The 14658-nt window shown below is 41.5% G+C and overlaps 1 protein-coding gene across 1 annotated transcript in view; it reads right to left on the minus strand.

Moving 5' to 3' along the window:
* The window catches only part of LOC114663989 (adenylate cyclase type 2-like), a 592666-nt gene that overhangs the window by 510201 nt on the left and 67807 nt on the right, over window positions 1-14658 (minus strand). Inside the window, 1 exon segment of the mRNA XM_028817967.2 lies at window positions 8361-8558. Within this exon segment, the coding sequence (XP_028673800.2) occupies window positions 8361-8558 (198 nt within the window).

A 14658-nucleotide genomic window follows, 5' to 3' on the forward strand; every position in this document is an offset into this window, starting at 1 on the left:
ATGCAGTGGATTCTCCATAATTGATAGGAGCCTGCTCAGCGCCCGTCGCTCTGCCACAGATGTCAGACTGTCCAGCTCCATGCCTACAATAGAGCCTGCCTTCCTCACCAGTTTGTCCAGGCGTGAGGCATCCTTCTACTTAATGCTGCCTCCTCAGCACACCACCGCGTAGAAGAGGGTGCTCGCCACAACCATCTGATAGAACATCTGCAGCATCTTATTGTAGATGTTGAAGGACGCCAGCCTTCTAAGGAAGTATAGTCGGCTCTGTCCTTTCTTACACAGAGCATCAGTATTGGCAGTCCAGTCCAATTTATCATCCAGCTGCACTCCCAGGTATTTATAGGTCTACATCCTCTGCACACAGTCACCTCTGATGATCACGGGGTCCATGAGGGGTCTGGGCCTCCTAAAATCCACCACCAGCTCTTTGGTTTTGCTGGTGTTCAGGTGTAGGTGGTTTGAGTCGCACCATTTAACAAAGTCCTTGATGAGGTTCCTATATTCCTCTTCCTGCCCACTCCTGATGCAGCCCAGGACAGCAGTGTCATCAGTGAACTTTTGCACGTGGCAGGACTCCGAATTGTATTGGAAGTCCGATGTATATAAGCAGAACAGGACCAGAGAAAGTACAGTCCCCTGCGGCGCTCCTGTGCTGCTGACTACAATGTCAGACCTGCAGTTCCCGAGACGCACACACTGAGGTCTGTTTGTAAGATAGTCCACGATCCATGCCACCTGGTATGAATCTACTCCCATCTCTGTAATACACAAAAATGCCCCTCTAGGGAAAGGAACCATTTGGCTAGAAAGTGTCATAAAGTTCTTTATTGAATTAATGAGGTATTATTTGCCCCTTTGCCGTAATTGTATTTTAAACTTTCAATGCCTAGATGCAGTCACAGGATGCTAGAAGGTATTTATCAGCAGTTGCACTGTTATAACATCACTAAACACAACTGTTTCTGAACCCCCCAAATACCCAGAAGTTTTCCCAAACACCTAAAACCAGAAACCTTTCAGTACTTTGTTACACAGTTGAATTATTCAGACTCCTTTGATTTACAGTTCCCGGTTCATGTTTTGGCTTTGCTGTTTCTCTCTGATCAGTCTCGTACCTGTTTTCCCGACACCACACTTTCTTCGTCCTTTTCCCAGTCTTTTCTTTTCCTGACACACAGCAGCCTTGGTGGCAGTACTGAAAGGACAAGCCCCAAAGCAGAATCCAAAGTTGAAAATACACAGAAGCAAAACCAGCTCTTTGGGACCAAGTAAACCACGACGCACCGTCAGTCTGTTGTACAGTATATTATATGACCAAGTAACCCTAGCAGTAGAGTGTTGTACCGTGTTAGCCATAGATTGATACAAGAGAAAGTAGGGTGAAATGACACCTTTTATTGGCTAACTAAATAGATTACAAATGCCAGCTTTCAAGGCAGCTAAGGCCCCTTCATCACGCAAGGTGTAACAAAGAAACTGAAAAATACTCGAGATTATATTGGGACAGCAAAGTGATTTTTTTCTTTCATTTTAACAACCTTTTTGTTCACATGTTAGCAAAATGAATAAACCTTAGATGAAATAACCCTGAAAGAAGAGAACAATGAACTAACAAAATATCGAGATAAGATAACCATCACTAGAGAAATTCCTGTAAGGGTTTTTTTGAAGTGCATTGTCTGTAAGTTTGGCCTCTGATGAAGTCAACTGGTCAATCAGTCTGTTAGTCCACATATCTGGTCCTAAAACTCTTGTCTCTATTGACACCGTTTTGTAGAGTATTGAATTTAAGCATTAGTTTGTATTCCCATTCTCTCCGCTCCTGTTGGGTCTTGAAATTACCCATAAGCACAGTGACCCTCAGGTCCTTTATGCTGTGGCCATTACTGTTAAACTGTGCTACCACTGGAAGATCAACACTGTTCTGATTGATCTGAGATCTACATGAGTTCATTCGCTGGCGCAGTGTCTGACCAGTTTCCCCAACATACAGCCCAGTGTTGGGGCACCTGATGCACCACAGAAACAGAATACTACGGCGTGGCCCTTGTTACATGCCCAGCAGCAGATCATAAGTAGACATCTTTCTAAACCCATACTATGCTTATATCACTAAGGGTTCAGTTTTATGTAGAGTATGCATACATACAGTCATATGAAAAAGTTTGGGAACCCATCTTAATTCTTTGGATATTTGTTTCCCATTGGCTGAGCTTTCAAAGTAGCAACTTCCTTTTAATATCTGACATGCCGTATGGACACAGTAGGATTTCAGCAGTGACATTAAGTTTATTGGATTAACAGAAAATATGCAATATGCATCATAACAAAATTAGACAGGTGCATAAATGTGAGCACCCCAACAGAGATATGACATCAATACATAGTTGAGCCTCTAGATGCTGTCCTCCTATAGCCTTTGAGGAGTATCTGGATTCTGGATGGAGGTATTGTTGACCATTCTTCATACAAAATCTCTCCAGTTCAGTTCAATTTGATGGACAGCCTGCTTCAAATCATCCCATAGATTTTCGATGATATTCAAGTCAGGTGACTGTGACGGCCATTCCAGACATTGTACTTCTCACTCTGCATGAATGCCTTTGTAGATTTCCAACTGTGTTTTGGGTCATTGTCTTGTTGGAATATCCAACCCCTGCGTAACTTCAACTTTGTGACTGATGCTTGAACATTATCCTGAACAATTTGTTGATATTGAGTTGAATTCATTCGACCCTCGATTTTAACAAGCGCCCCAGTCCCTGAACTGGCCACACAGCCCCACAGCATGATGGAACCTCCACCAAATGTGACAGTAGGTAGCAGGTGTTTTTCTTGGAATGCGGTGTTCTTCTTCTGCCATGCAAAGCACTTTTTGTTCTGACCAGATAACTCCATTTTTGTCTCATCAGTCCAAAGAACTTTGTTCCAAAATGAATCTGGCTTGTCTAAATGAGCATTGGCATACAACAAGCGACTCTGTTTGTGGCGTGAGTGCAGAAAGGGCTTCTTTCTCATCACCCTGCCATACAGATGTTCCATCCATCCATTTTCCAACCCGCTGAATCCGAACACAGGATCACGGGGGTCTGCTGGAGCCAATCCCAGCCAACACAGGGCACAAGGCAGGGAACCAATCCTGGGCAGGGTGCCAACCCACCGCAGGACACACACAAACACACCCACACACCAAGCACACACTAGGGCCAATTTAGAATCGCCAATCCACCTAACCTGCATATCTTTGGACTGTGGGAGGAAACCGGAGCGCCCAGAGGAAACCCATGCAGACACGGGGAGAACATGCAAACTCCACGCAGGGAGGACCCGGGAAGCGAACCCAGGTCCCCAGGTCTCCCAACTGCGAGGCAGCAGCGCTACCCACTGCACCACCGTGCTCGCCCATACAGATGTTCTTTGTGCAAATTGCGCTGAATTGTAGAACGATGTACAGATACACCATCTGCAGCAAGATGTTCTTGCAGGTCTTTGGAGGTGATCTGTGGGTTGTCTGTCACCATTCTCACAATCCTGCTCATATGCCGCTCCTGTATTTTTCTTGGTCTGCCAGACCTGCTGGGTTTAACAGCAACTGTGCCTGTGGCCTTCCATTTCCTGATGACATTCCTTACAGTTACAGAAACTGACAGTTTAAACCTCTGAGATGGCTTTTTGTAGCCTTCCCCTAAACCAGGAGACCCAACAATCTTTGTTTTCAGATCTTTGGAGAGTTGCTTTGAGGATCCCATGCTGTCACTCTTCAGAGGAAAGTCAAAGGGAAGGAAGCACAACTTGTAATTGACCACCTTAAATCCCTTTATATCACATGATTGGACACACCTGTCTATGAAGTTCAAGGCTTCACGAGCTCATCAACCAATCAGCATTGAGCAGTGACAGGCATTCAAATCAGCAAAATTACAAGGGGACCAAAATTTTTGCACAGCCAGTTTTTCACATTTGATTTCATTTCACACAACTAAATACTGCGTCACTAAAAATGTTTGTTCGGAAAACACCGCAGTACTCCGATGTTCAGGAAATTAAAGACGTACCACTGTTATCTTTTTTGTTAAAAGGAGAGTCAATTATTATGCAGGCTGAGAGGGGTTCCCAAACTTTTTCATATGACTGTAATCACTTTCCTCTTCCATTCATTCCAGAGAAGCTTTTTTATCCTTAACTTACCTAAAGCAGCTGCAGAACATGAGCTGTTTGTGCAAGTGTGACTTTTCCCTGGCATTGCATTGAAGATCTGAGAGGTTGGTAGAAGAGTAAAGGAGAAAAACATACAAAAACATACATGCTGCTATAACCGCAGTCAAGGAAAAGTTGAAACAATAAACTAATCCGTGGCTGAAGTTGCATATTTCTCTGTTTATGTCAAGTTTGCAGATTCAACAAAATTTTTTGATGGGAGACTTTGTGATGCACAAAGCTTTGAAATTTCAGTCTGTTCTCAACAACTGTCCTTGAAGAACAAGTGTGCGAAAATTTCAACAAAAATCACTCCACTGGGAGATGAGCTGTTTCATACAGAAAGGCATGCAGACAGACAGACAGGACTATTGCAGTAGGTGCTCCTCGCATTATACAGAAAACAGTTTAAAAAAAGAAAAGAAGCAAAATAAAGAAGGGCCACAAAACTGAAAATGAGGCAAGACCTTTAAGAAATTAAGTTAGATTAAGTTAGAATAGAGCGGTTCAATTAGAACACTCTAGACGAGAACAGGCCATTCAGCCCAACAAAGCTTGCCAGTACTATCCACTTATTTCTTCTAAGAAAACATCAAGTCGAGTTTTGAAAGACCCTAACGTCTTACTGTCCACCACACTACTTGGTAGCTTATTCCAAGTTTCTATCGTTCTTTGTGTAAAGAAAAACTTCCTAATGTTTGTGCGAAATTTACCCTTAACAAGTTTCCAACTGTGTCCCCGTGTTCTTGATGAACTCATTTTAAAATAACAGTCTCGATCCACTGGACTAATTCCCTTCATAATTTTAAACACTTCAATCAGGTCTCCTTTTAATCTTCTTTTGCTTAAACTGTAAAGGCTCAGCTCTTTTAATCTTTCCTCATAATTCAACCCCTGTAGCCCTGGAATCAGCCTAGTCGCTCTTCTCCGGACCTTTTCTAGTGCTGCTATGTCCTTTTTGTAGCCTGGAGACCAAAACTGCACACAGGACTCCAGATGAGGCCTCACCAGTGCATTATAAAGGTTGAGCAGAACCTCCTGTGACTTGTACTCCACACATCGCGCTATATAACCTGACATTCTGTTAGCCTTCTTAATGGCTTCTGCACACTGTCGGGAAATCGATAGCTTAGAGTCCACTATGACTCCTAAATCCTTCTCATAAGGTGTACTCTCGATTTTCCGACCGCCCATTGTGTATTCAAGCCTAACATTTTTACTTCCAATGTGTAATACTTTACATTTACTGACATTAAATTTCATCTGCCACAAGTCTGCCCAAGCCTGTATGCTATCCAAGTCCTTCTGTAATGATATAACGGATTCCAAATTATCTGCTAATCCACCTGTCTTGGTATCATCTGCAAACTTAACCAGCTTGTTACTTATATTACTATCTAAATCATTTATATATATTAAAAATAGCAGCGGCCCTAGCACTGACCCCTGTGGAACACCACTCTTAACATCAGCCAGTTCTGATGAGGTTCCTCACACCATCACCCTCTGCTTCCTGTGTCTGAGCCAATTCTGCACCCATCTACAAACATCACCCTGAACTCCCACCTCTTTTAATTTGATGCCCAACCTCTCATGTGGCACCTTATCAAATGCTTTCTGAAAGTCCAGATAAGTAATATCATAAGCTCCACTTTGATCGTATCCTTTTGTTGCCTCCTCATAGAATTCCAGCATGTTAGTAAAACACGACCTCCCTCTTCTGAACCCATGCTGACTGCTTAGAATGACTCATATCCTTGCCAGGTGTTGCTCGATCTTATCCTTAATAATTCCTTCCATTAATTTCCCTGTGATGCATGTTAAGCTTACAGGCCTAACTCCCCTCTCCAGAGCACATTCACAATGAACTGTCAGATTTATAGGGCGGAGGGAAGTTCCTGGTGGTGACTGGCAGGTGGCCCCGCATCTTGGAGTACATGGAATATAACAAAGGCAGCTTATCTACAAAGCCAAAAATAAAGAATGACACACCTAATAAACACTCATCAAAGAATCCAAAATGAACAAAGGAGATATAAAACATGAATATGAGCCCCAGCCAGGGGAGGAACCCATCTTGAGACACGACAGGAGTGCAGTGATGAGATCTTGTTAAGTCATGGCTCATTATCTCCAGGCTTTGTCACAGAGGATTCAATGCAGTGTGCCTCGATTTGTTATAAAACAAATTCAAATTAATACAGATTTATGTGTTGAGCAGAAATATGCAAAATTAGCAAGATCACAATAGAAGTACAGTAATCCCTCGCTACTTCGCGGTTCACTTTTCGCGGATTCATGACTTCGCGGATTTTATATGTAAGCATATCTAAATATATAACGCGGATTTTTCGCTGCTTCCCGGGTTTCTGCAGACAATGCGTCTTTTTACTTTTGGTATTTGCTTCCTCAGTTGGTTTGCCCAGTTGATTTCATACAAGAGATGCTATTGGCGGATGGCTGAGAAGCTACCCAATCAGAGCACGCAGTTAAGTTCCTGTGTGCTGCTGATTGGCTCAGCGACGGAGTGCTGCATTAACCAGGAAGTCTCATCTCACTCATTCAGCATTAACGTGCTCTTGCTACTGCATTCAGGGGATTATCACCTTCATCGTCATCATTTTTACTGCACAGCATATTCATCACCATCATCACGTCATATATAGCTACGTGTACTTCGCTATACAGTAAGTGTAAACTTATCTACCGATTTCATATTGCTTAGCAGTTGTCCCTGTTATTAATAGAGTAAAGGGTGGGTTGTAAACAATACAGGGAGGGTTTAAAAACGTCCAAATACACGTTAAATAATTAAATAAATATGGTGTCCCTACTTCGCAGAAATTCAGTTATCGCGGTCGGCCTTGGAACCTATCTCCCGCGATAAGTGAGGGATTACTGTAACCACTTTTAGTTTCGAACCACTTGACCTTCTTGCCAGAAATAAATGATTTAAAGACTCACAGCACAACTTTGATGCCCATTGTTGCACCTCGTAGCAATGAAAAGATCAGGAGATAAACAGAAAGCCAAAATAATTAAAGCAGTACCAAGCAATCAACAAAACAAAGCTTAAATGTGAACCGATATCATAGTCGAAAGAAACAAAAGAATTCAGAAAAACCAAGGCCTTAAGAAGAAGACAAACAAACTTAGAAAGTGTTTTGTCTTTTGATATCAAAAACCAAAAACGTAGTCAAGACAAACAAAAGAAATAATAAAAACAAACAGGATCTTAAAAAGAACGTGAACAACTTAGTCTTTTGATATCCGGAAACTCGGGCAAGGAAGTGACTTCCAGAAGTGAACCTGCTAAAATTTCAGGTGTGTTTTATTATTTTTTGCATCATTTTCAGTGCCATTTTGGGAATTTTAAGAATCGCTATGTTGTGTATTAACTTGGCCAGGTTGCTAGGAGAGTCAACCCAGAAATCAAATGTTTACACATCTGAGGTCAAACGTATAAAGTTCACTTCTATTCGTTTCTTCGATATCTGAGTTTGCGGACAATTTAAGGGGATGAGGTGATGTCATTTCTGATTATTAGACTTCGATTCTTGATAAGCGATTCGGTTCTTCTGAAAGATGGATGGCCTTTCGTTTTTTGATCTTTGTGTTCCCTGGCATTTCTTTTCTGGTCATCTCTATTATTTTCGTAGTTTATCCCCTTTGACAAACTGTAACAATACTCAGTGACCCCAGATGCCACTCCAACAACGACCTCTGCAGTTGCCTACAGCGATGCCTAGCAACTGCCAACAAAACTACTCTGCATAGCGTCTACCTACTAGAAACAAAGTGGCATTATGGGAGAATGAGAAAATAGATAAACACAAGAAAACAAATTCTTTGAATCAAAGTCCAAAACCCTGTTATCACCTTCATAACACTCCATTAACTATTTGCTACCATTTTGAAAGAAAAAACTAAACTGCCACCTGATTTTCCGAGCACCCTCTAGTGGGCAGGGTATTGCTAGAGATAGTTTGAAGTGTGACACCCATTTTTGCTGTGTAATATTTCAGCCACAAACAGAATTAAAATTAACAAAATATTTTCTAAATGACAAGAGTATTGCATTAACTATTTCAAAGATCACAGTGAAAACACCTTCTTTTGAGTTTTCCAAGAAGTTCTGAAGGACATATCATTTGTCCTACCTGGTCCCAAGGACAGATGATTCCTCCAAAAAACATGAAGAGGTATCCCATGGCAACAAGGCAGGCCCAGATTACCAAAGAGAAAAGTCGCAGCAGCTTCTTAAAGACCGACTCGATGCAAACCAGAACAAAGATGGTCAGGAATATCGCCAGAGCCGTGGGCACGGTGATTACAAACGCCACGTGGTCTTCAATATCCTGAGGAGAGAAACGAGGAGTGCATTAGCAAAGCAAGCACTGCTGCGGCCTTTCTCAGAGACCTCGCGATTTTTATCCTCCAAAGACTCTTTTCATCAATTTCATGTCAAAGCTTAATCTGCTAAAGAGAAATTCAAGTGACAGGCCCACAAGCCTAATGAGTATCGGCTTTAACAAAGAAAGTGTAAAAATGTGTAAATTCTGTGCAGTAGGCAGTAGGGGATGAGACCCTGAACTTCAAATCCCAGTGCCAGGTTCAATACCCCACCTCGACTTCACTGTGTGACCCTGAGTGAGCCGACACACCTGTCTGTGCTCCAAATGGAAACCAAACCCATCAACGGCAGTAACTTACGCAACCTAAATGGGCAGTGGATTCAAAATGCGTTCAGACCCCTTCATTTTTACACATTTTGTTATGCTGCAGTTTTGTGCTCAAATCCTTTCAATTTTTTTACCCCACCAAGCAAAACTCAATACTTTCTTTGTACTTAGGAGGCTGCAAACCCTTAATGTGGGAAGTGACATTCTTCATATTTTCTACAACTCTGTGATGGCCAGTGTGGTGTGCTGAGCTGGTAACATCACTTCAAGAGAAGCCCACCAAATCAGCAAGCTGATTATTAAGACAGCCTCAGTTATGGGATGCACGCTTGACCCCCTGAAGGTCATAGTGGAGCATTCTATGATCTGCTTCTCACAACTGAGAGGGCATGGAGGACGTTTGCCGACTTGCAGACCAACCACATGCGTTACTTGGTAGGCAACCATCCATACAATCAGATTGTGTTTCAGACTACAAATGCTATGAATCTATAATAATAAAAGGCAAAGCCCTCACTGACTGACTCACTCACTGACTGACTGACTGACTCATCACTAATTCTCCAACTTCCTGTGTAGGTGGAAGGCTGAAATTTGGCAGGCTCATTCCTTACAGCTTACTTACAAAAGTTAGGCAGGTTTCATTTCGAAATTCAAAGCGTAATGGTCATAACTGGAACATATTTTTTGTCCATACACTGTAATGGAGGAGGCGGAGTCACGTATCGCGTCATCACGCCTCCTACGTAATCACGTGAACTAAAAACAAGGAAGACATTTACAGCACGAGTCACACGCGGGAACGAAGGTAAATGACGTTAATTTTTGACTGTCTTTTAATACTGTGTAAGCATACATATTAACACATGTGCAATTAAACATGTGCATTTACGGGGTGATTTCTCAGGCTTAAAAGCTCACCTTTTATCAAACGCGGGAAGAAAGGTAACTGACGTTGTTCACTGTCTTTTAATAATGTGTAACCATACATATTAACACATGTCCAATTAAACGTCTGCATTTACGGGGTGATTTCTCAGGCTTAAAAGCTCGCCTTTTACTAAAAAGGTAAATGCAAAACTATTTTCAATCAGTTTATTGAAACGCTCCCGTTAAGGATTGCAATAACATATTCGCGAGATAAAAGAACGAAGTAGGGGGAAATGGAGGAACAGCCGCAAACAGCGAAGAGCAAAAAATTAATTAAACAATTGAGAACGGAGTGAGTTAAGCATACAAGCATGTTCATAAGGGAAACAAAGCACGGTGTAAAACGTAACTTTCAATTAAGTTTATAGAAACGCTCCCGCTGCAGATTGCAATAACATATTCGCGAGATAAAACTTTAATGACAAGACACGAGGTATTAACGAACCACACGCCGTGGCGCAACGTTAGGGGCAACAGTTTCAACCATTCTATGATCTGCTTCTCGCAACTGAAAGACGGCACATGGCGGATGTTAGCCGACTTGCTGACCGCAATGTTAGGGGCTTCAACTATGGCGCTGACACAACATCTCAGTGCCAACACTTTGCACACTGTACTTAAAAGACACGCCCTCCTCACTGGACAGTTGAAAACACCAATCAAACTAACGATGACATCAAGTATTACCCAATCAAAAGTAGGAAAGGAGGCATCTTCATAAAATGCGTGTGGGATAATTTGCATGAGACGCTGCTTTAAAAAAAAAATTATACAAAACATACGGGATAAATCCCGTCCAGTATTGATTCAAAACGGGACGCGCAATTTCATTCTCAAACCCGGCACGATTCCGTATTTTAAAGGACGGGTGGCAACCCTACAGTGCCAGGTAACCACCCATACAATCAGATTGTGATTCAGACTAGGAATGCAATGAATGTAATTACCCCGATCTACATACAAGGCGAAAGTCTTGCAACATTCAAACATGATGGTTTGGGATAAGTACACCATACAACATAAAAGAGCTTATGAAGCCTTGAACCGAAAAAAGCAAGATCTCAGAGATCGTAAAAAAAAAAATAGGAAGTGATATCGTTTTACTCGCTGTAGATTTTAGTCAAACATTACCAGTTATTCCACGAGGGAGACCAGCAGATGAACTCAACGCGTGTTTAAAATCCATGCTTCTCCCACGCTCGGTTATATGTCGCGTGTTCTCGGGTAGGTGCAACAAAAAATGTATACATTTAAGCATGTAATGGGCAAACAAAAAATGAGGTATACCCGAAGGCACTGCAGTAGTACTTCATGTAACTTTACTTCTTAAATGTTAATGTTTTACTGTTTAATAATTTATACGCTTCTTATATATTGTTCAAATTCTTTTATCAAAATAACACTGACGATAACATGGAGTGAATACACCATACGCATCCGCCCACGGCCGCCCTAGTGTGCGCAGATAGGAGTTGATTCTAAAATAAAATAAACATAAAAAGAGTAATACAATCATCACCCATAAAGCGGATAGCAGACGTGACGTATTATATATGTACCAGATTTCAAGTCAATAGGTGAAACGGTTTGCAAGCTACAGGTGATTTAAAATCCTGGACAGACCAACGAAAAGCCACGGTAGCAAATTATAGAAGAACATTTTACTGTTTAATAATTTATATTTATATGAAATGTGCTTCTTATATATTACTTCATATTCTCATATGATAATGATGTTCATGTTGTTTATATTGATTTCTATGTTATTGTAAGTGCATCTATGTGTGTATATGTATGTATGTGTGTATGTATGTGTATATATATATATATATATATACTAGCAAAATACCCGCGCTTCGCAGCGGAGAAGTAGTGTGTTAAAGAGGTTATGAAAAAAAAAGGAAACATTTTAAAAATAACGTAACATGATTGTCAATGTAATTGTGTTGTCATTGTTATAACTGTTGCTGTCTTTTATATATATATATATATATATATATATATATATATATATATATATATATATTATATATATAATATACACACACACATAAACATTTATATACATATACATATATATACATATCTACATATACACATCTACATATATATACACACATACATAAACACACACATAAGACTTACTGACTGAAACGGGCTTTCATTGACAATCATGTTACGTTATTTTTAAAATGTTTCCTTTTTTTTTCATAACCTCTTTAACACAGTACTTCTCCGCTGCGAAGCGCGGGTATTTTGCTAGTATATTATATATATATTGTCAGAAGAATGAGTCGGAGACATCACAAAGGTTTGGGGCAGCCACCCGTATAATATGCTCAGCTGCAAATTGCTCTTTTTTATAACAAGAAGTGTATAGATCGGAGTCCAAAACAGAACTGCCTGTACTGAGGCAAGATGGCAGTTTTAAAGGCCCAGAAGGGAAATGACGCCTTCGTTGCAGGAAGTGGGAGTGGTATCCTGGTGTTCGGAAGTGACGTCATCCTCTGGGCCGTCCAGAGGCGGGATTTCCCGGGACAGGTCTGCAAGGGACTGAGAGAGATAGTCAGTACACTCCACCGCCCCCTGGCCTAGCGTAGAATTACAAGTGTCTAGGCCCTTCAGCTGTTTTCCATGCACACGTGTGTGACAATATATATAATATATATATATATATATATATATATATATATATATATATATATATATATATCCATCCATCCATCCATTTTCCAACCCGCTGAATCCGAACACAAGGTCACGGGGGTCTGCTGGAGCCAATCCCAGCCAACACAGGGCACAAGGCAGGAAACAATCCTGGGCAGGGTGCCAACCCACCGCAGGACTATATATAAATATAAATATATATATATATATATATATATATATATATATATATATATATATATATATATATAATATACATACATACATATACAGTATATATACTAGGGGGCTCCGTCCCCTGCTCGCTTTGCTCGCCCACCGCCAGTTTTGTTAAACGGATATACAATTTAAAGAGATTGTTATTTTCATTTCATTCATTATCATTCATTTTTTATTTCTTGATATTTTCCAGTAATAAAGCTGTAGTGAATGAGTTATTGCTACCCAAGCCCAAGCCCCGGGGTGTGCACATCTCTGCCCATCACGTTGTGAAGAGGGGGGCAGAACGCACCCCAAGGAGATGTGGTTGCTCCTCCGAAACCCCCTCTTAAATGGTGATACAGTGTATCCGGAAAGTATTCCCAGCGCATCACTTTTTCCACATTTTGTTATGTTACAGCCTTATTCCAAAATGGATTAAATTCATTTTTTTCCTCAGAATTCTACACACAACACCCCATAATGACAACGTGAAAAAAGCTCACTTGAGATTTTTGCAAATTTATTAAAAATAAAAAAATTGAGAAAGCACATGTACATAAGTATTCACAGCCTTTGCCGTGAAGCTCAAAATTGAGCTCAGGTGCATCCTGTTTCCCCTGATCATCCTTGAGATGTTTCTACAGCTTCATTGGAGTCCAACTGTGGTAAATTCAGTTGACTGGACATGATTTGGAAAGGCACACACCTGTCTATAGAAGGTCCCACAGTTGTCAGTTCATGTCAGAGCACAAACCAAGCATGAAGTCAAAGGAATTGTCTGTAGACCTCCGAGACAGGATTGTCTCGAGGCACAAATCTGGGGAAGGTTACAGAAAAATTTCTGCTGCTTTGAAGGTCCCAATGAGCACAGTGGCCTCCATCATCCGTAAGTGGAAGAAGTTCGAAACCACCAGGACTCTTCCTAGAGCTGGCCGGCCATCTAAACTGAGCGATCAGGGGAGAAGGGCCTTAGTCAGGGAGGTGACCAAGAACCCAATGGTCACTTTGTCAGAGCTCCAGAGGTCCTCTGTGGAGAGAGGAGAACCTTCCAGAAGGACAACCATCTCTGCAGCAATCCACCAATCAGGTCTGTATGGTAGAGTGGCCAGACAGAAGCCACTCCTTAGTAAAAGGCACATGGCAGCCCACCTGAAGTTTGCCAAAAGACACCTGAAGGACTCTCAGACCACGAGAAAGAAAATTCTCTGGTCTGATAAGACAAAGATTGAACTCTTTGGTGTGAATGCCAGGCGTCACGTTTGGAGGAAACCAAGCACCGCTCATCACCAGGCCAATACCATTCCTACAGTGAAGCATGGTGGTGGCAGCATCATGCTGTGGGGATGTTTTTCAGTGGCAGGGACTGGGAGACTAGTCAGGATAAAGGGAAAGATGACTGCAGCAATGTACAGAGACATCCTGGATGAAAACCTGCTCCAGAGCGCTCTTGACCTCAGACTGGGGTGACAGTTCATGTTTCAGCAGGACAACGACCCTAAGCACACAGCCAAGATATCAAAGGAGTGGCTTCAGGACAACTCTGTGAATGTCTTTGAGTGGCCCAGCCAGAGCCCAGACTTGAATCCGATTGAACATCTCTGGAGAGATCTTAAAATGGCTGTGCACCGACGCTTCCCATCCAACCTGATGGAGCTTGAGAGGTGCTGCAAAGAGGAATGGGCAAAACTGGCCAAGGATAGGTGTGCCAAGCTTGTGGCATCATATTCAACAGGACTTGAGGCTGTAATTGCTGCCAAAGGTGCATCGACAAAGTATTGAGCAAAGGCTGTGAATACTTATGGACATGGGATTTCTCAATTTTTTTATTTTTAATAAATTTGCAAAAACCTCAAGTAAACTTTTTTTCACGTTGTCATTATGGGGTGTTGTGTGTAGAATTCTGAGGAAAAAAATGAATTGAATCCATTTTGGAATAAGGCTGTAACATAACAAAATGTGGAAAAAGTGATGCTCTGTG

This window comes from Erpetoichthys calabaricus, chromosome 13 (genome assembly GCF_900747795.2).
Source record: "Erpetoichthys calabaricus chromosome 13, fErpCal1.3, whole genome shotgun sequence".
Lineage (NCBI taxonomy): Eukaryota > Metazoa > Chordata > Cladistia > Polypteriformes > Polypteridae > Erpetoichthys > Erpetoichthys calabaricus.